Here is a 23042-nt window from a genome sequence, read left to right as displayed (position 1 = left end):
TGTTTCAAAATTGGCAAACGCAATGTTCCGATTCGGCTACCCGTTCGACGATTTATCGGACATTCATCGGCCCGACGGTCCAACGAAGAACTTCTAAAATACAACCGAAAAACTGAAAAAAAACAAAAATATATCGATAGTCTCACGACAAAAGGACCTAACCGCTAATGAGAGTCTCTCTTTGTTTACTTTCTCTTTTGATTATTACGGAGCCTCTAAAGTTTCCAATATAAATCGAAAGCTTGTAGTTTTACCTTGAAAGATTTGCGAAGAGTAAAGCGTCAAATATAAAATCAGTTCAGTGAATCGTGAAAGAAAAAATAAACAAAGAGAAAGTGTCATTTGTAGTTGGGACCTTTTGTCGTGGGAATGAAGATATGTTTCGCAAATCGCACCAGATTTCGAATAAAGATGGTCAAACGGTAAGTTTTTATATTTGTGTTTTTTTTTTATTTAAAAATTACTTCTGTTCTCTTGCTTCACTTAAAAAATTTCCTTAAATATGGCATTCAGAGGTTGTGTAAGAGTAGACAAAATAAGAAGAGTCTTCTACACTATGTTCGACTTATTAAAAAAAAAGCCTACCGATATGCTCTTGCGACCTGTTATATAACAAATGTGCTTACATTAATTTACAAGTTCATAAATTAACTAATAACAGGTTTTTAATTTGAGCGAAAAAGTTTACCGCTTATTTCGTTTGTTTTTTTTTTTTGTTTGTTTTGGCAGTAGCCACGCTTCAGTTGAGCAATACTCTTCAGGGTATTGAACGCCCTGTCGTCGGATCTGGCAGTTTTCGTTACGTTCCTTCTTATGCTAAAAATGTGTTGTTTTGAACTAAGATTTCTCTGGAAAATAGTCACTGGTTCGGAATTGTAATTGAAAATGGTACAGGACAGGTTATGCAGGTTGATATCTGGATAGTGTGACTAGCAAGTGATTCGGCACCGTCCTTTGTTAAGAAAATTGAAATCATCAACTCATTTGTGCAAGTGAAAGATGAAATAGGAAATAGGATTGAGAGAGAGAGAGGAGGCTGGGGAAGGGTATCAGTTCCTTAAAGTAAAATCGTGTTTTTGGTATTGCACAATCCTAGCTAAGTGTGTGTGTGAGTATGAGTACTTCTCTCCGAAAACGAGGGAATGTGAGAGAAATTTGTCGAGAACATGGATTCAGATCTTATCGTCAGTGTCCAGTGCCGTGACCGATACCGTAGTGGTAGCCGGAATCACCCGTCACACTACCGGAAGCGACCGCACTTGAGCTCACTCCGTTAAAGTTAATGTTGGTGTCCTGCAGGGGCAGCTGCTGAATCTGCTCGGGTGGTAGGTACTCGATCCGGGGTGCTTCAACGACCGTTATGGCCGGAGCGGAGGGAATCGGAGCTGCCGGAGGAGGTCCATACTGAGGAGCTGGTGCCGACGGCGGAGGTCCATACTGTGGAGCAGGTACGTGCTGGGGTGGAATGTACTGTGGAACAGGTGCCGGTCTTGGTGGGATATATTGCGGAACGGGAGCGGGTTGAGGTGCAATGAACTGTGGCGATGACTGAATAATTGGTGCAGGTGGGGAATAGATCGGTGCTGGTGGCTGGTAGGCGGGAGGTCCATAAACTGGGGATTTAAAAATTAAAAAGTTCACTTTTAAGTGGTTTGAAGCCGTAACTAAACACGAACCTGGAGCTGGAGGCGGTGGTGGTGGTGCAGGTCGAGGAGGTGGGCCATACACTGAAGATTGCAAAAGAAAATTACGTTGAAAAACTGAGAAAAATTCTATTAAACATGCTTAATGTACCTGGTGGTGGTGGGCGTGGTGGCGGTGGTCCATAAACTGTGAAATAAAAAAAATGGTTTTAGATAATTAGAATAATTTCAATCCACAAGCCACTTGGAGAATCGATCATGCAAAAGTCATTCATGCCCCGTTTACACTTCTGCTGGCTGCCAGCATGCTGGTGTCAGTGTACTGCTCTCTTAGGAAAAAACGTTCAACTGTGGTCCAATGATCCAAAGTATTAGACCAACGAAGGACCACCGTTGAACGTTTTTTTCCTCAGAGGGCAGTACACTGACACCAGCATGCTGGCAGTCAGCAGAAGTGTAAACGGGGCATCATGGGAAATCAACAGAGCTATGATTTCGTACTCACCCGGAGCAGGTGGTGCACTGTACACTGGGCGTGGAGGAGGTCCGTAGGCTGAAACAGATATTTGATGATTAGTGATCTTTGTTCGTTAAGACCAGCATTTTTTAATGAATGAAAGAATGTGTTAATATGTAAACTATCGGTAGTAATGTTTTCCATGAGGAGGAATGTTGATGGTCAACTCATCCATACCGATTCCAAGGCATGCATCCTAAAACAGGATCTATCATCCATTAGAGAAGCTAGTTGGAATTTTAGTATCCATTAAGAGGTAACATTAGGAACCAGGAACCGTCTAGAACTTGGAATACAACACTGGCTGCCACAGCTGCTGATGCTAATGAGTGGATCACTTTACTCTTATATTATGCTAATTCTCAGACAGAACATCTGGCATATGGCATGTATGGCGGAGCTGATTTAGAGGTGATCGCATTCTTTTCGGTATATTTTATTGTGATTGAGTCAAGGACACAGCTTCAGAGCTTTGACCAATCCTAATTGGTATTGTGGAAAATTTTGGACGCTCTCTATCGTGTTCGGGAAAAAAAAGAAACACAGAAAGGAACGGCCGCTTTTGAGTATAGAATTTTTGCATACAATTAGTGATTGTAGACCGTCGTGTTTTTAAGATGAAAAGGATGTTCCGTCTAGATGAAGGTTTGGTGTGTTACTAAGAGAGTGAACTAATTTGATGTTTCTACTGTTTTAGATTTTTGAATGGGGTAAAAAAGTGTCCGATTTTAAAAATTTAGGTGGCTTTGGTTTCATAAGAAAAAAATTGAGAATTTTAGTGCAAAACCGAGAATCCTGATTTTTTTCATTCAATAAGTGAAATGTAGGAAACAATACCCTTGTCGTAACTAAACGTAAGCACCTAGCAAAGATGCGTCTGGTAGAAGTAAGCTTCGATCGCAGAATGAAAAGAAGTCTCGTTTTCATCGTATCAACAAATCCTTAACATGTTCGTATCCATATCAACGAAGTGCAATTGTTTATCATGGCAATAACGGTTTCCATAGTGACGCTAACTTTGATTTTCTGTGGTACCAGTTTCATGAGAATAAACTATCACTTTGGTAGTAGAGACTTTATAAAATATATTTTGCTATTTCAACTATCCAATCTTCATTGAAGCCGTTTTTTGAATTATCATTATTTATTCATCCTATTCACCACAACCCTATGTTGAGTTTGAGCGAGAGGTAAAAGTAAAAGGGTTACGGGTTCTATTGGAAATTTGCCCAACACCCCATGTTTCTTCCAACGATCTTTAGGAGTTTAACAGCAATTTTCAATCAATCAGGATGTAATGAAAACTAATTTTGATGCTTTTCCTGATTTTAATCAATAAATCTGCCATATGGTTGAAAAATAAACCAATCAGTTCATTCTGCTTAAAATTGCAATTCAAGAAAAGCGAAAATCTCAGTCTAACTTTCTTCCGTTTTGCTTAAAACTGCTTGAGAAAAACTATTTCAGTTCTGCTTACGCCCACTAACACATTTGATTGGCAACAAACACATTCCGATATGGATTTCTTCTTGCAGAAATTATTGCGATATATAGATCTACGTACCTTCTAGAAGGAAACGCAAAAAAGGAACCTTTAAATTAACACGCGAAGCGCAATGGATATGGAGTGTTGTCGTAAAACTATCGTATTTGTAACAGAAAATATTTGGTTTTGTTTATTTTCTGTAGCGCAGTCTAATATAAATGCATTGAAGCAGTGTTGCTAACTTTTTTTTGTTAGGGAATTTTTTTTTGTTTTGATTATAGAGGTTTTAACATTGTGGTCATTCACCTCTTCGCGGACTAGAAAAGTTTTCTGACCCTATGTGCGGGGTTGGGAATCGAACCCAGGTGGGCAGCGTAAAAGGCATCGACTTACCCATCACGCTATACCCGTTCCCCTATATTAGGGAATTAAAATTTACATTCATAAAAAGTAAGCAATTTTCCATCAAACTTTGGTGAAAAATTGATCAAAACTGATATTTCATCCAAAAAATCATACCTAACATTCATTTGAGAATAAATTATTGTTAAAAAAGATTGTTTGAAACTCAATCGTGCAAGCCACTTTAATAAACTGGTTGCATATATGAATACATAGATCTACATGACATACGTACCAAATAAAATGTACGTAATACACAAATTACCAACATAAGTTAACTTGGTTTACTCTTGATCCTTAAATTGAAAGTCAATCGTAGAAGGATTTCTCATAGAAGATAAACAAGTTGGGTTATTTGGTAATAAAGCTGGCTAGAAACCAACGGAGGAGAGTTCATTATGAAGAACTGATTCTTTCTAGACGTTATTGTGGTTATTCCACGAGAGATGGTTAGCATTTAGAACCCGGGTGAAGAAAAAGGCGGGTATGTAATGGAAGACACATAACCGGATGACGTGAATACAATAAAAATGGATGGTTTATTTTTTTACATTAATGAATCTGAACTCTGGACCTGGAACTATTAAATCGTATTTTGGAGCTGAAAGCTGGAACTGAATGCTCGACCTGGATTCTGATACTCAATTTTAATGCTAGATTCTGAACCTGAACTCGGGAACTAAATTCTGGGTTTGGATTGTTGAACGGAGCACTGAACCTGTGTTCTGGAACTGAACTTTGAAACTGAATTTGAGATTCGAGATTCTTGAACTGAATTCTGGAACTGAACTCGGGAACTGAATTCTGAAACTGAGTTCTAGAACTGAATTCTGGATCTGGATTGTTGAACTGATTACAGAACCTGTGCTCTGGAACTGAATTTTGAAATTAGATTCGAGGCCAGACTCTAGTTCTGGCCCTGGCTCTGGCTCTGAATTTTGAACTTGATTCCTTGCACTGACCCTCGAACCTGAATTATGATTTGCAGCTGAATTTTAGTTACAAAATTGCGGTCAAGAATTAAATTTTCAATTTGGGATACAGAATACAGCTCCGAAATTTAGTTCTAGAATCTAGATTCGGAATTAAGTTAAAAAATCTTCAGAATCTTGTTCCTGAATTCAATTTTTGGATCCAAACAGTTGACCTGCGTTCTGGAACTAATTTCTAAACCAATTCTGAAATGCATTTTTGAACTGAATTTTGAAAATACAATTGAATTTTCGAACTGAAGTCTAGCTGAACCTCAATTTAATTTCTAGAATTTCTAGCGGACCTATTATAATGTTCTTTTTTGACATCCATAGCATGTTAATAAGTGTTACAAACAGCTCCTTTCCATTGCCATTCCTTGCCGGCAACGGTAACCTGATATAACGTGTGAATCGTACTTTAGCCGAATAACATATTATGTTTGTTTTCATAACGAAATATCCCAGCGGTTTTTTTTTCATTTTAGAGCAGTTATCTCTTAGCGTCAATGATTTGACACTAGGATATAGAAAGCTCAATAGTACTGATTCCGCGTTCCCGTACAGTATGGCTTCTACGATTAGGGGAAGATGGGGTAATTTGCACCACCTAATGAATGGTTTATATGTCCGAAACCTGAAATTTTCATTATTTCTAATAATTACGAACAAATACTCATTTTTAAAAATGCCAACAATAAACAACAGAGCAACATTCATCAAAACCTCCGGACAAAGCGGCAAACATAAAATAAAAGGTTTTAGTTTTTTCGTGTTTCCTTAAATTGATAACTTATGAAAAATTGTTGTAGGTGCATTGTTCAATTGAATTGCAAATACTACATCTGTATTTCAGAAGTTCAGTGAATAAATAATTAAAAACGTCCTTAAAAACTCTCGTAAATTTCTTTGGAACGTTATATATAATAAAGACATAATTTGTTTATTTTCCCAGAAATGATTAATTCATAGCTACCAACATATGCCAATATCTTGTTATGTTGGACTTTCAACTTCAAAAAATTTCTGCGTATGAATTTGGTAACTTCTGAAAGTCATGCTCATGCGTTTTGCCCCAGTTAGACTTTTTAATTTTATGCTATAAGACAGTTCAATTGGCTTGAATCCGGCTAGTTTCTGACAGATCTTCTGTAGATTCGGTAACCGTTTTGTTACAACAGTTGACGTATTTACCTGAACGGGGCTTAGATGGGAGTCGTGGTCGACGAGATGGTGGTGATGATGAAACTGTCATCCTGATGACTGCACGATGATGTTAGATAAGCGGACATGATAACGATAGATTTGTTATTAGTAACTACTCATAAGAACCGTAAGATTTCAACGAATTCGGTGTAGAACATGAACTTAAATCAGGATCATTGTTTTGCGTGAGAATAAACTGTTTGAAGCATTATAATTAGTTTCATTAATTTAAATAGGTAATCAAATTTTGCTTCGAACAGAATATGATCACGCTTTCGTTGTCTCAATCGAACAGGCTTTCAATTACCTGTGTAACTATCATAGTGAGGCGGTTCAAATGCTGTCGAAAGAAATGAATGATTTAGATTGGGTTAGTACTCTGTTAACAGATCAGTGATGCGTGAAAAACATTCATGCAAAGTTACAGTTAAGTTACAAATGTGTAATTTTACCTGGACCCGGTGGCGGAGGTCCATAAGCTGTCACAACGAGATAATGTTAAATCGTTAGGACGAGTCAAACCTAAGTCATGCTGTGAAGAACTAACCTGGAGCCGGTGGTCCGTACACTGGCCTTGGTGGTGGTGGCGGCGGACCATACACTGGCCTTGGCGGAGGTGGTCCATAGACCGGTCGAGGAGGTGGTCCATACACTGGTCGTGGAGGTGGAGATCCTCCGCCACCTCCCAGCAGTCCACCCAGGAGTCCACTTATGTCAAAAAGGCCACCACCGCCGCCGCCACCTCCACCTTTACCACTGAAGAGTTTATCGAATGTCGCCGAGGAACATGCCGCGAGGGCGAAGAGAACTATCAGGACCTATGAAGAAAGCGAAAAAATGTGTTGTAAAATTATCAACAGATCAAAGTAGTCCGATCAAAATGTGACAGCAGCAAGGAACAGCAGTATTGATTCGATTTCGTACTGCCTCAATCTGTGAAAACCGTGATAATCAAAACTTGCAAACACTTCTTCAATCGATGGCGATGGCCGGCCAAATTAAGGCCGGTGATTAGAGGCATGCAACGAGTTTTTTCTTCTTCTCCGATTTGGAGCGTGCAATGTTTACATCATCCCAGAAACCATCATCTAATTATACACAATTATTATATATTACTTGTGTATTGGAATTTGGCGATTTGGCAGAGTTGGTTCGGTCATAGCAACCTTGGAGCACACATGAATCCGATCTCGGTTTTGTAAGCTGCTGCTACTGCATCTAGGCGCCACTCGTACGGGCCGTACGATTGGCCTACTGCGATGCAAGTGTGGAGCAGTAGAGCAGGTGAGTGCATTAGACTCGTGCTCAAGCGAGAGTGAAAGGTTACGAAGCGAAGAGATTTTGCGAGAATATCGTTTAGTGCTACTTTTGGTCAGCACGCATCTTCGATGGAAAGGAAATAAAATTTCCTGTCTGGAAACCATTACTTTATAGTGAGTTTCTGGCCCGAAGAGCTATTTCTATTCGACGCATTGACTGACTGACGGATGAGACGGATGGCAACCAAAGCCTTCGATTCGACGTTGTAACAGAAGTACTAAAAACACTTTTATAAATAATCTGTTGATGGTACTTTTGTTTGATTGACCTAAAATTGTTCAAGATTCGTTAATTCCAGGCATATTACGTTGGCATTCAAGAGTATATCGATCCTATAATATCTCTGTAACCGAAATTTCGATTCGTCAAAATTCAATAGTCGGAGTGATAATATAGTCACTACGGTTGAATCGTGAAATACTGTTATAATTTCGTTGATACATTGAATCTGTATCTGTAGTGCATTCGGCTATCAAGTGCCGCTGTATGGGTTTATATCTTCTGATCAAAATTAACCCGGACTAGTCCATCTAAACTGCGCGCGCAAATCCAATCGGTAATTTTTTTTCCTAGGTTGGTACAACCTGTTACGTTTAAGCGGGATATGTCAATTAGTGTGTGTTTGGTAGCTGTTTGTTTACGACACGAGAAATTTGTCTGACTATTTTTACTATGGAAAAAGTTGAACAACGAGTTTGCTTGAACCTCTGTTAACAACGATAACATCGAAAAAGTGAAAGAAATTGTGCTTGAAAATCGTCGTGTTAGCATTAGACAGATAGCAGAGAATCTTGACATCTCTGAATTTTTTGCATGATTGTGATTGAATTTTTAGTCAAACACGAAAGTCATCGTTCAGCCACCGTATTCGCCAGATTTTGCCCCCTGTGATTTTTTCCAATTTCCAAAACTAAAACATCCACTCCCTTGAACAAGCCATGACTCCATCGAGGACATAAAAAATAATTCGCTGAAGGAACTAATGACCATTTCGGCCGAGGCCTATGGCAAGGGTATGTAAAATTGGATTCACCGCTGGAATGCCTATGTTGGCTCGAAAGGAGCCTTTTTTCAAGGCGATGAAAAATAAATGTACTAAAATAAAAAAAATGTTTTTTTCGATTCAGTTCGGGTCAATCTTGATTAGAAGGTATGTATTATTTATTCATTAGACAGCTATATGCGTCTGTGGCTTAGTCGATTAACTGACGTGCTTTGTGATCTAATGTTTCTCGATTCAAGTCGCGCTGTTACTATCGATCTTTTGTTTTTCGATTTCAAGCCATGTAATTTTCGAATCACACAATTTCACATATTCTTGAATTTAAATTTGTGTGATATACAACGCTCCATTTATGTGCATCTTATGCGATGTGAAACAAAGCGAAGCTTACAAAATTTTAGTTTTCAAAATAAGATTGTTGGAAGTTGTTTCTATGATAACAGAACCATGCAAATAGAGAAATATTCAACCGTTATAAACATTCTTCCTTCTTCGTTAACATTAAAATTGCTCTCCATTCTCCATACACTGGACTTTGAAAAAACATGGGAAGAAAATAGATTGAAATGAAAACTTGCAAAAAAAAAACAACAAATCACTCCTGAGAAGAGACTAGAGCCCACAACTTTTTCCTATCGTGGTGAACGGTTCCACCAATTGAACCACTCTTGATGTGATGAAACACAACTCAGAAAGCAACCCGAATGAACAGATCTTCGAACATGTTCCGACTATACACGTGACGTGGCTCTTTTTCATTTCATCCGCAAATACTAATTCAGCTGTTCCCCTCAACAATGTTTCGTTCGTGGAATGTTATGATCACGAAGTAGAACATGTTCTTTCTTTTACTTTGTGAACTAAAACACGTGATAATAAACAAGAGTCATGTCTCCAGGTTGGCCAAAAAGTTGAACATACTCGGGCAAAACTCCGATTTTGAAAATGATCTAGGGAAAGAGTGAATTTTTTTTAAATGTTATTTTAATCCATAACTCAAACAATGCGTTTTTGAAGAACGACGATAGAGATGGTCGAGTTTCGGGTATTTGCACCAGAAATCCGACCCGAACCCGACGGCTATGTTTGTCGGGTTCGGGTGCCGATTTTTTCCTTTTTCAACGGGTACGGGTTTAAAAATTTGGTCGGGTTTCGGGTTTTATCGGGTTTCTGAACTTTTTTTCGGTTGTGGGTCAGGTACGATTTTCATTTTTTTATCGGGTATGGGTCGGGTTCGGATTTGGAAGAAAAATTAATCTCGGGTTCGGGTCGAGTACGGGCAATTTTTTTTAAATTTTCGATCGGGTCCGATGACGCTTAAACTAACGTGTTCTCTAAGCAGTTTTGCGTTAATTGCTTCAAATTTTATTTTATTTTGGAGAATTCACTTAAACGAAATGAGTGAAAAATCCCGTCCTATTTAAAATATTTAGGTGGGTCTGTATACAGGCTGTATTGTATTGTTACAATTACGAAACAAACTGATTTAACGTTATTGTAACAACAGCAAAATTAAATATGTTAAAATATTTTCAGATATATTCATATAAAATATAACGTTGATATATAAAAAAAATAACTTTTAGTTTTGCAATGACTGAGTGGGAACATATATTGAAAAAGCCAAATGAACGAAAAACTCACAGAGCAATTTTGTTTTGGAAAAAGATACGCTCAGAGGCAGGACTCGAACCTGCGTTCTTATGCAGTCCTGCCTCAGAGCGTATCTGTTTTCCATTAAATCATCTTTTTTGTGAGTTTCTCGCGAATTTTACTTCTTCAATATGTTTCCACTCAATCATTGTAAAATTGAACTTACTTTACGACAAACCAACTAAAAAATTAATAAATCTTTCAACAATTTCTAATTGTTAAGTGAATATTTCTGAAAATTATGTAAGTATTTTAAGTAGTTCTTGTTTCGAACATTCAAGCAATCCATCACACATCATCATATCTTTAGATTCGGGTAGAAAATTGCAGGTACGAATTTTGAATGAAATACATTTCTTGTCTGACCATGATTAGTTTGACGGGAGAATACTCATTGCTTATGATTTGAATCCATGATCCATCCATGAATTTCATGATTTTTCAATCATAACAGCAGAAACGGGTTTCTTTTCGTGTAGATACCAAGAGCATGTGTCAAGAAAAATTGTTGGTTGATAATTCGACGGCTCTGAACTCCGTGGTTTTTGAAAATAGACGTTTATTTACTCATCAGACATGGATTTTTGTAAATTTGGAAATGGAATAAATTGAATAACATTCTAGTCAGAAATTCAGTTCAGAACAGTTTTTCGAACACAGTACTTTTTAAAAGCTTCCGCCGGTTTATCGATCCTGATTTCCCATTGCCCCATGAATCCAAATTTTGGTAAATCCTTTTTCCCCACAAGTGCTTAACTAATTTTCATTTGTTTTTTTTTATACTATAAATTTTCAGTTTCCAGCCATGTTTGAACCACATTCAAAGGTGTCAATTTTGTGACCAACATTCAACACACCGAACCGAAGTGGGGAATATCCGAAGCTACAATGATAACTGATTAAACTGTTGACCGCTTTAATTCGAAGTGATAAAGTCGTTAAACTGCTGAAACAATTCACTATTTGACCAAATTTAATTCACACTGTTTGCACAACTTGAGGCCTAAAAATGTTTCAGTTTTCACACAGTTGTTGCATCACTCAGTAGGCTTAGTTTTATGTTGCTATATTTCGAGCATTTTCAGCGGCCTATTATTGTCAATTTGCACTTGCTCGGTAAGACCAACAAAGTGGCAAGGATGTTCATAATTGCAGCAAAAATCGATCGTCTTTCAATGTTCACTATTAGTGCACTGTGTAATTTGAGTGTTCCACTTCCTGATGTAAATCGATCGGGTCAATTAGAAGTTATTCTTCGTGCATCATGTTCACCATTAATAACACTCTATCGTCTATGTTCGGTGCACTTCAACTCACAATAGTCCTTCAATCGCTGTTTCATTAGCAAGTTTAAACGTATCACATAGTTCCAATAACGCACAAAAGATTCATCCCGAATTCTAATCCAGCTACTGATACTGCTGCTGTTGCTACAATTTTCCAAAGGTAGATCCTTCCGCCAGGACACCAACCGCAACAACAAAAAACCCACCTTCATTGCCTCGTGTGTGCTGCGTGTCTCACGAAACTAGTCACACTGATAGTCGATCGCAGGCTGTCAACGGGCTTTATACCACCGACACTCGCCGGCTGCCAAAAATTGTATAACCTACAAGTCTCGGACCTGTACTGTATCGGGCAGCAAGCTGCGGTCAGACAGATTTCCGACGCTTTTCGTTGGGCTGCTGGCAGCGAGAGATGATGAACCGCACACACCGCACCGGAGAGAATCACTCTGCGAGTGTCGAATGTACAACAACTGGTACCAGTGCCCCACCCAAGAGATGCCACCGATCAAAGACGCGGGCTCGCTTCGTTCTGCATTCGAGGAAGGATGCGAAACGTGCTGATAGTGCGATCTGGCGGTCCCCCGTTCGCGCAGTAGGCGTTGCTTTCTCGTTTCACCGCCGGACCACGTGTGAGGATGCTTGCGCGCGCTTGCTCGGTTTCTATCCCGGGAGGAAAGGGAAAGCGTATCTTCTACTGATGGACAAATAGAGAACTGCAAATGGGACGCGCAGGGTGACGAAATTTGCCTTGATGCACTGACCATGAAGAGGTTGCACGCATAAATGATCGATCGAGTTGTAATGTGATAACCGAGCGGGCGCGGTACGATCGTTTCAATTTACATGATCTTTTGTGTTGGACAAGGGTTGCGGTGTTTGTGTCGCACGATGCGATTATGAAGCTTTTCCAGTCGACCTTCGCGGGAAACCGGTCCGAGGATGAGAGAATGAGGTAATGGAATGGCCATTTGGAAGATGGTGTCTCGTTCAGCTTGCACGTTGATTAGGAGTTTCCTGTTAACGATTGTAGGTCAACGGCAGCATTGAAAGGGAAATTGATTATAACCTTAAAATGGGCTTAAGAATCAAAGATCCAGTTTTTTTATGTTTGATGTTCTTTATATGCGACCAAAATCCTTACTGACAGATCCGAGTTTTCATTGCGACCGCCACAATTGCTCCTCGCACTTGCTCTTCTTTCAAAGCCATTCTTGATCTAAAAGATTGTATCATCAAAAACACTACTTTAGTATATGTGGAACACATGAGAGGCCTTCATTTCCATCGAGAAAAAAGGCTCCCAACATTGTAAATTGATAATTTAATCGGTTCTTCTGAGGACCAGTAAATCAACCTCAAATAACTCATTATTTGTTATAGTTTTGCCTTTTATTTGTGAAAGTGTAAAGTGATTCTCTTTCACGCAACCAGCATTCCTAATTAACACATCCGAATTGATCGGTTCTTTTGAGAACCAGTAAGTCATTCCCATAGAACTGAAAGTAGAACGTCTCAAAATATTATTCGTCAAGTAGGGTATAAAATTTCTCGCTTCACGAATAGCTCCCAAAACCTAGCACAAAAATATATGAAACTAGCGGAGTCCTGCACACTTCGTAGCGCAATAATATTGGATTAGATGTAGAAAATTTAAACTACTTATCAATTTTAATGATTATTGAAGAAAAATATCATTACAATGCTCTATGATAGTGGCCCCAACCTTTTTATATCGTGGACAACAGGACAAAATATATAAAACCGATGGTTTACCGAAACGCAAACAGGCAGCGTACAATTTACCATCCGAAAAAAAACTCTAAATTTACGCTACAGACTTATAACGATTATTAACGGTAATTGAAAAGTTAAACGGATGGGAAAATGACGTTCGAATTGAATATTGTCTCGACAACATTTGCGATAAACTTTTAAACTCCTAATTTATTCCTGTACTTGTTCCTCTATTGTCTGTACTTTATTTTGTACTTTGTGTGCTTGTTGCGGTAATTTGTGTGTTTTTTCCTGTACTTTCTGTGCTTGTTTCAGAATTTGTTCCTGTACGTTCGGTACCTGCTCCAGTATTTTCTGTAGTGGTCCTGTAACTTTTTTACTTATATCTGTACCATCTGCTCATTCTGTACTCAATTGTGCCAGTACTTCCTTTACTTGTTTCCCTCATTTCTGTACTTGGTTTTGTACTTTCTGCACTTGTTCCTGTACCTTCTTTATTTTTTCCTGAACTTAGCTTCTGTACTTGTTCCTTTTATTTCTGTACATGTAGCTGTCCATGTGAATTTCTCACAGCTCAAAAATTATCTTTGGATGGAAATTATTTCGAATACTCTTAAATTAGAATAATCGAACGACCCTCATGATTGCTCGAGATTAGTGAAGTAGAATGGTAGAGTGTTCTGTAAAAATGAATCATCTGACAATTGTTTTTGATTCGATCTCAACATTTTCCCCCAATCCCCCAGTTTTTACCTGGTCTTAAAAGTCCCAAATGATTCAAGCAAAATACAACAAAATCAGTTTGACGGTTTATGAGCAAGAGGGTGAATCATTCGAACTCATTTGGACTCAAATAAGTAACCGAACTTGCAATTTGAAGCAATTGACGAAACTTGGAGGACGTTTCGAGAAAAAATTACACAAAATCCCGTCCAAAAAATCCTGCAGAGGTATAGCACGGGAAATGCTTATGAAAAATTTAAGCCGAAAAAAAAAACAGAAAACATCCTTCTAATTCGAATGAAATCGTTCCAAAAAGTAGAGAGCCAAACAGTTTTGGTGTTTGAGTTAACGGTCTTAATTTGAAGTGGCAGCTGAGGTGTGCTGATCCTGTTGCCTCAGTGCATTGTGAAAGCAATAATTATATCTATCAAGAAGATACAATTCACATTCCTGAATTTTAGGAAAACAACGAATAATAAAAAACGGCAATCACTTTCTTTTCTTATAGTCGTTTTATGATTTGACTTCACGGTATTGAACCCAAATTTATATACCGGAAAATGGAAACCTGTATGCTGTTCATTTGGCGCCCTTACTTAATTGAACATGTGATTCGAAATAAAGAAACACGTGAATCAAGTAGGCTCAGTGAAATTTTTGCACAAATCAGTTCGTTCGGCGCCAAACGGTTTTATTAATAATCTAGTATTCATATTTTGCTCTCCAGCGGCAGCTGGATTGCATAACTCGATACGCGCCAAACAATCATTGGAGATCTAGCATGCATTGAATGGAAAATTTCCAATTCTAAACGAACCAATTTTCTAGTTTTTCTCTACTTTCCCGAAGGATTTTCCTTATGTACTATAGCCTAAAACCTGCGCATAAACGTCACCTTTCGAACAAAAAAAAAATCATTTGAAGATCGACCCACGCATACCAGAGAACATTAGCAACACACACTTTTTTCGCTAATATTTTTTATATATAGAAGAAGAAGATATAAGAAGATATAGAATATTGAAATTGACCAGACATTTATTGAAATTCATTTTACACTGATATTGCTTGTATTGGAAACATGAAATGAATCTTGAAAATTGCTCAAATTCTTTCATTCTATATTAAACATTTAATTGAAACAACCAGCCCAATCGCTATGTCTAAGTTCAGACTACACTGCTATGAATTGCATCTTCTTAGTTTTGAACCTGGGGCATAATTTTGAATTTCGACCTCACGAACAATTGAGAAAAACTTCTAAGTTACAGAAATGCGACCAACGAACCGTACGTCATTTTTTTCGTTCAACGAACTTTGCAGACAGAGGTCCACTGTAAAGTCATTTTCAATGTGAGTCGAAATTTTTAACTAAGTTTAAATTTGTCCGTCGAGTGGTTATTTTTGTCGAGTAGTTAAGTTTGACGAATGGAAATTTATTTGGGTTTGTTTTGCACTGAAAATAAAATGATATCAAGTGGTATAATAATGGCACTACATAGAACGCAAGAAGAACTTCGGGAAAAACTTACGTTGTTTGACAATGTATCAAAACCTTCTTTTGAGGCATAAGTAAAAGTAGTAAAAGAAATTACACAGATGAAATTTTTGTTAAAGATCTGATACTAGAGTTTTTTTGTCTGATATTTTTCAGTGTCGGAAAATAACCTTCGAACTGTCAAATATAACCATGCTTTCCCACATTATCGAAATGACGGAATGCGTAATGAATTCTTACTCGACTGCATGATTTTTCAGTGCTCGATCGGTTCAGTGCAAGAATTTTCGCCTGAATTGGCAGCTCGATCAACCTGATTGACAGTGACATTATAAATGTCATTGAATATTCGCTCATTTTATGAACGTGTTAGTGTGAAATTTAAGCGACTTAAGCCATTTCACTACAATCCAGCTAGAGGAATGGATGATGCTGACTAAGGTAGGCCGTTTTGTTAATTTCCAGCGAATTTCAATAGTTTATATTGGGATTCTAAGAAGAACTGGTTATTTACTAGTTCTGTATATCCGAAAAACATGAAGTTTTAAATTTGTATATTCAGTTATATAATGTTTTCGTTTAAAAATAAACTGAAAATCAGCACGAAAACGTGCAAAATCAGGAAAGAAGAAGAAGAAGACGAATTGACAATTCAGTCCGCATCTTCTCACTCAATTCCGAATGATTTCCGAATCAACCGGTTGTAGGCGAACCGGTTCATTCGGAATCGGTTGTTGCACTGGAGTTGGAATTGATTCGGAATTCATTATGATTTCCACATGAAATTCCGAATGAAAATTACTCGCCGATTCGGAATTGATTCGGAATCTATTCGGAATCCATTCGGATCTGATAATGTGGGTTCGAGCTGGATTATTCTTGACAACGACGGAATCACTGCTCGACTGTCTATCAGGAATCAGAACAAATTGGCTTAAATGGCACGTTCCCCTTGATAATTGGAGATTTGTGCCTTGCCATCAATTTGTTTTTAGCATCATTTTCCCGATATATAAGAGGAAGGGATTGAAAGGAAATGGCAAGGGTTGGACTAGGAGGATGGGATAAATTGACGACACAAAAACACATAAAAGCGGAAGTAAATTCTGCACCCCTAAGGGATGCTGAACAATCTGCTGGGGATCACATTTATTGGAAGCAGAAGTAAATTCTGAACCTCAACGAGGTCCCGAACAGTCTGCTGGTAATAAAACCTCCAACCCCCGAGAGGATTTAGAGATCTTACAAAAGCGACACCATTCTGCACTCCCGGGAGAATGCAGAACGATTCGCAGTATGTACGCGCAGAAAGTTAATTCACCAGATGGTCCACAGCCTAACTTTCGTCTAGTATGCCGTTCAACAAACGCTCAACGCCCAACAAAACCTAACCGCTTTCTCTGAGGGATCCATCTAGAACCGATGCTGTTGCATGCTGTCAATCGTCTCAGAATGAAAACAGTATCACCTTTTTTTTTCTTAATGGTAGATAAATGAAAAAAAGTTCAATCACTCCATTATGGATGACTTTCTCGTCTGTAGAATCTTGCCGAATTAGCATGAGCTCGCACACTATCTCTACCCGGTCATCCAGTACGATTTAGTGTTATTTTAGATTTGTCGTTTATTTTGCCCCGGATTTAACCTCAATTTTATTTATTTTTGATACTGCTCGATTCGTATCAGACTTTTTTTTTTGTTCCTCTTTCTGATTTAGGGAGGGGACAGCACCCCCCTCCCCCCCCTCTGGGTACGTGCCTGCTGTTACTTTAAGTACTTTGGTATATTTTCATCGTGAGGTACCTAAGGTCAAAGTCGTAGTGGACACGATGAGAGTCTTGAAACAAAAAAAACTTTAAAAAAATGAAACGATGGATTGCATTGAAAGTGATCTGCTCTACAACCTAACTATGATTGTTCGATTCGATTTTTGACAACTCAATCATTTTAAATGTGAACATCAACTCTCCGCATGGGAATCGTCTAATTTCAAAGTTCTCTCGATAAAGGCACCCATTTGAATGCATCAAAATTCAATTTGCTCCGGTGTGCCACAGCCACAGAATCCGGTCCCGGACGTTGTTTGGTAGCTGGCGGAAAGATTTGCATATTTGACTCCTAATTTAATAGTTGAGAAGTCCTAATTTTATTCTGACCTTTTGCACCGTCCGTTTGGAAACGAAATGGAAAGCATGCAAAATACCGAAAATCAAAACCACTTTACGTCGCACGCTGGCCGGTTCGATCGTTATATAATCGTTTTTTTGCTGGGCGATCTTAACTAGCAGTCATTGGAGAGGAATCCCAAGTTGTGGTGCCAAATCTATGGAAATTCTTCGGATATGCAGAAAAACTGTACGGACAAAAATTAAAGTTTCATACATTTGGTAAAAGTTCTTGAGATAGTTCTTTCAAAACATTGACAATTTTTCTATTCTCCTTTTGATTTAAACTTGTGCTGAATGAATATTAAACAAAAAAACCTTCTAAAATGTATTGTTTTCATCAATTCGGGCTACAATTCATTCGGGTTGTTAGGAGATTTACATTCCGTACCGACTAAATAAAAGTTACAGAATGTTGAATTTGAATAGAATAAACTTGGGTTAATTTTTATTAAAGTTTCTTTATCACTCTGGCATCACTGCGCATATGATGAAGAGTGAGAATCGCCGGACCTAAAAGCATCTATCTATCATCGAAGCTGACGAAGAAAGAAAAACAATAATTAGAAGCAACATACAGGCCAGCTTTTCAACAGTCTGAATGGTTAATTTGTTGAAGCTGCTGTTTGAAATAGTATAAAGAAGCGTAGTTGAATAATGATATTGACAATGGAAAAATTCAGCGCATCCGGAACTAGAATACTTTATCGGCTTTAGATTTGGTCCCCCTTTGCTCTTGATTTGAAATTATAATCTCAAATGTGTAAATATTTTTTTTTTCCATAAATACGTTTATTTCTTAAGGCAGTTACATAAGTTTTTCTTCGCCGTAGCATCACTTTTACATAATATTCTTATCCTAATTTAATTCTAACATAGTCACAACGTTTTGCATTTATTAAAACATATTCTCTTATAGCTTAAATATCATCTTAGGTAACTCGTCATTAACTATGAAATCTACTCGGAAATATTATTTGAACCAAACGATTAACTTCTATAAATTATAAAATAAGCTGTTATTTTCAGACATTTTGTTGATAATTTCATAAACTGTTTCGAGTTTGTTTGTATCATTACATAATTTTTATTCTAATTTAGCTATTGGTTGAACTCATGGACGCAGCTGGGATCAGAACTAAGTCTTAAAAGGGGCCTTTATTAAATTGAAACTCCAATTTTCTTTATGAAATGATAAATAAGTTTCATGTATGAAAGGTCACGACAAGCAAGAATGTCTCGAACTGGGATATTGGATAGTCTACCTTGGGTACGCAAAGAATTTATTAGTTGAGATCTGACATCACGATACTCCACGCATGTCCAAACGACATGATCAATATCCCGATAACCTTCTCCGCAAGCACAATGATTAGTCTCGGAGAGCCCAATTCGAAGGAGATGTGCATCTAACGTGTAGTGATTGGACATGAGTCTGGACATCACACGACAAATGTGTAAATATGTTTTATTTTGATTATTGTAGAGTAGTTCCAGCATTTATGATGTTGTTTTAAATCTTCCGTGAAGCAGCTTACAATTTATCGTGTAATCATTTTCCCAATGATCATTTTCGTAGGTGATGTTTGATGGTTAGAATAAAGATGTCATCTTTTTTTAGTTTTTGTGAAGCTTCAGTTATTTGGCATGGTTCAAATCCTAGAAAAAAAAACAGATCCGGTTTATTACATTACGTGGAAGGTATGAGGTCTAAGATTCGCTCTAAGCCAGCGATTCGAAGTTTGAACTAAGAAAAGTATGTTTTCATCATAAAGTGATAATTAAATTATAATAAAAACAATCTCGCCGACTGCACCATTCCGGTCGAATTGTGAGTCCAATCTCCACGATCACAAGTCCCATGTAAACACAAATTTAACACACAGAAGATTGGTAGTGATGAAAAAAACTTCATGAGCCTGTCTATATGGTCGCAACGTGGGTTTTGCCATTCGAATCACACGTCTTCACACGAAGAATAAACCAAAATTCACTTCTACTTGGCAATGAATCACAATCACATATATTTCATTTTCTATTAAAATGAGAAAATGTGAATTTACGAATTTTGACGGGAGCGATAATTTATTCTAGTCCGACGCGAACGCCTACTGCGAGCGTTTTTCGATATGTTCAAAACTGTTGATTTTAATTACTTTTGATTGTTGAATTGAAAGCTTGAAATATAACATTTCTTTTCGGAAAACCGATGACTTCGGGATCTTGATTTTAAATCTACTTCGAGAAGAAATTATTTTCCGACATCTACTCGTCAAATGCTGCACATAAACATAATAACCTTAATCTTTGTGGGTGACCACCACTGGATCATTTATCCTACTCATATGTTTGTCGGGGCCTCCACCTCCCTGGCGGTGCCGAGTGTGAAAACCAAGAACTGAACTTTCGGTTCGAACGAATGGATGCTCATATAAGTTAATATTCCTTGGCCAAAGGCAGACGCACCTTTGTTACGTTCCAACTACTGCAACAAAAAATAGCATATAGATTCAATAACGAACCGGTATCCAAATGTTCGATCAGACAGAGGTATACTCTTTGGTTATTTGATAATCATTTGTTGGACAACCGGCATTTTTCAGTGCTCGATGATATGAAATAGACAGATCATTTCCGAGTGATCATTTCAAATCACCAAACCTTTCGTTCCATCTCCGTCTTTTAGCTCTATTCGATGTTGTTCTATAGTTGAACCAAATACAAATAATAATATGGAGTGCTTCGAGTGGTACACTGTCTAGGTAAACTGCCAGAGTGGCAGTGTACTTTAAAAATTTTTGTGTACAACTGTGAATAAATATTGGCCCTTATTACCGGTGTCACTACACGGTGAAAACCAAGTGAAGTGACTGTGACCCTTATTATGGGTATCACTTCACGGTGGAAATCAAGTGAAGTGAATGTCAGTCGGTGTTGAACAGTCGTTCGCACCGCACGCGTATAGCTCTTGGCTCCTGGAATTTTTTTCTGGCTACCTAGAGTTTCATTGATTCAAGGCTTCAGTCTTTTTCAAGGCTACCTGAATCACTAACTAAGTGACTAAGTGATACAAAGAGTGATATTAGAGTGACTAAGTGATACAAAGAGTGATATTAGAGTAACTAAGAAATTAATCAGCCTTTTTTAAGGCTAGCTAGGAGTCTAATCGAAGACTAATTTAGCCTAGTTAATTTAATTTAAAATTTCATTAATTTCAAAAATGCCTGCGTCCAACCGGAAAGGCAACAAGCCTAAGGCTAAAAATAATTCAATACGGAATAAATCACAATCCGTTATTCAACATTTTTCTAATAACATTCACGATCTTATAGAATCTGAATGTAAAAATAAAAGACAACGGACGGATTTCCCTTCCGCTGATCCTATGCCGTCTAACAATATTTACGAGATTCTTCCTGAATCCGATTGTAGCGACATAGAAGAAAATTCTTCAAAAATTCCCAAAATGGACGCTTGTCGTTCTGGGAAGAAACATCAATCTATGCCACCAGTGACGGTGATGATTTCCGACTTCAAAGCATTCCGTACTGAGCTTTCTACTTTTCTCCCGGAAGTAAAAGTCTCATTTCAAATCGGACGAAGAGGAGAATGTCGAGTCTTGGTGGATGGATTGGAAGATTACGAACGTCTTATTCGATATTTGTCCGAAAAACTTCATAAATTTTATTCATATGATATAAAATCAGACAGACCCTTCAAGGCTGTCTTGAAAGGATTATCAAATGATCAAAGTATTGATGAAATTAAAAATGAACTAAAAGAATTGCTTGGTTTTGCCCCTTCCCAAGTAATACTTATGAAAAAAAGAGCGAATGGTACTTCTAAACCACGCTCTGGAATTTCTCATGAACTTTACCTAATACACTTCAATCGAAGTGATGTAAACAATTTGAAAACTTTAGAAAAAGTACGTTTCATTTCCCACATTAAAATTGATTGGGAACATTATAAACGGCATAATCGTATTGCAAACTTAACGCAATGTCGTCGTTGCCAAGGCTTCGGTCATGGAACCAAAAATTGTCATATAGATATACGGTGTTTGAATTGTGGTAAATCGCATTCGAAAGACGATTGTCCAATGAATGAAACCACTGATAAATTTTCATGTTCAAATTGCAATGGAAATCATAAATCCAATTATTTGAAATGTCCTGTCAGAGAAAAAATTTTAAACGCTCGTTCGCTTAGACAACAAGTCAAATCAACGACCTTAAATTTACAGAATATACCTGAAAATTCTTCTAAGGCACCTGCCAATTCGTCTTCTAACGAAAACAATTTATTGACAGGTAGATCGACCTCGTCATCATCTTCTTCTAATGTCAGTTATGCTGGTATATTAGGTAGAAATCTATCACCTATTTCTTCTAATGTAAATAATCAAAACACAGGACCGCCTTGCAGTTCTTCTTCTAACGAAAACAATTTATTAATAGGTAGACCGGCCAAATCATCTTCTTCTAATGGCAGTCTACCTACAAATATTCCTTCAATGCCATTCGCTTCTTTAAATGAAGTCGATTTAGGCGATATAACTGAAAATAAAATGATCTACCTACAAGATCAACTTTTTCAAATGATCATCCAAATGAATTCGACTTCATCACTTTTTGAAGCATTTCAAATCGGATGGAAATTTGCAAATAATATTATAATGAATTTAAAATTTAACAGTGATGTTAAATAATTATTTGAATATTTTAAATTGGAATGCTCGATCTTTGAAATCGAGTGAAGATGAATTTTATAATTTTCTCAAAGTTCACAAAATTCATATTGCCATTGTGACAGAAACTTTTCTTAAACCAAATGTAAAATTGAAAAGTAATCCACATTATGTGGTTCATCGATTTGACAGGTTTACTGGAATTGGTGGTGGAGTTGCCATTTTTGTCCAACGGCAAATTAAACATCGAATTTTACCTTCTTTCAATACTAAAGTTATTGAAAGCTTGGGAATCGAAGTTGAAACCATTCATGGAATTTATTTCATCGCTGGAGCATATTTGCCATTCCAATGCACCGGCGAACAATTAAATTTCTTTAAAGGCGATTTGCAAAAACTTACAAGATATCGATCGAAATTTTTCGTAATAGGGGACTTAAATGCTAAGCATGTCCAGTGGAATTGTAGGCAAAATAACAGTAATGGTAAAATACTTCATAATCAACTCTCAGCTGGTTACTTCACAGTTCTTCATCCCAGTAATCCTACTTGTTTCTCTTCCGTGAAAAACCCGTCTACAATTGATCTGGTTCTAACAGATCAAAGTCACATTTGTAGTGAACCGATTACACATGCTGACTTTGACTCAGATCATCTTCCAGTAACATTCAGACTTTCCAACGAAGCTATAATTAATCCAATTAGTTCTGTTTTCAACTATCATAGAGCTAATTGGTTGGAT

General features: G+C 37.5%; 1 protein-coding gene across 2 annotated transcripts; it reads right to left on the bottom strand.

Annotated features, from left to right (window-relative positions):
• Positions 1-427: 427 nt before the first annotated feature.
• Positions 428-11899, bottom strand: LOC131426507 (uncharacterized). Of its 2 annotated transcripts, XM_058589300.1 has the most exons (7): positions 11694-11895; positions 6773-7043; positions 6678-6704; positions 2149-2196; positions 1795-1830; positions 1677-1727; positions 428-1613 (listed from the first exon to the last, which is right to left on the bottom strand). In XM_058589300.1, the coding sequence occupies exons 1-7, from the start codon at positions 11697-11699 to the stop codon at positions 1186-1188; spliced, it is 867 nt and encodes a 288-aa protein (XP_058445283.1). In that variant the 5' UTR covers positions 11700-11895; the 3' UTR covers positions 428-1185. The 2 variants fall into 2 exon arrangements, with proteins under 2 accessions (XP_058445283.1, XP_058445284.1); XM_058589301.1 differs by lacking the exon at positions 6678-6704 and having other exon boundaries at positions 11694-11899.
• Positions 11900-23042: the final 11143 nt, after the last annotated feature.

This window comes from Malaya genurostris, chromosome 1 (assembly GCF_030247185.1).
Source record: "Malaya genurostris strain Urasoe2022 chromosome 1, Malgen_1.1, whole genome shotgun sequence".
Lineage (NCBI taxonomy): Eukaryota > Metazoa > Arthropoda > Insecta > Diptera > Culicidae > Malaya > Malaya genurostris.
The sequence above is the reverse complement of the archived record's forward strand: the minus strand, read 5'-3'. Positions and strand labels throughout refer to the sequence as shown.

Excerpts from the sequence above, each read along its gene's own strand:
- LOC131426507 (XM_058589300.1), bottom strand. Across the intron at positions 2,197-6,677 it reads ACCTCCGCCACCGGGTCCAG|CCTACGGACCTCCTCCACGC; the intron begins GTAAAATTACAC and ends TATCTGTTTCAG. Across the intron at positions 1,728-1,794 it reads ACCACGCCCACCACCACCAG|TGTATGGCCCACCTCCTCGA; the intron begins GTACATTAAGCA and ends TGCAATCTTCAG.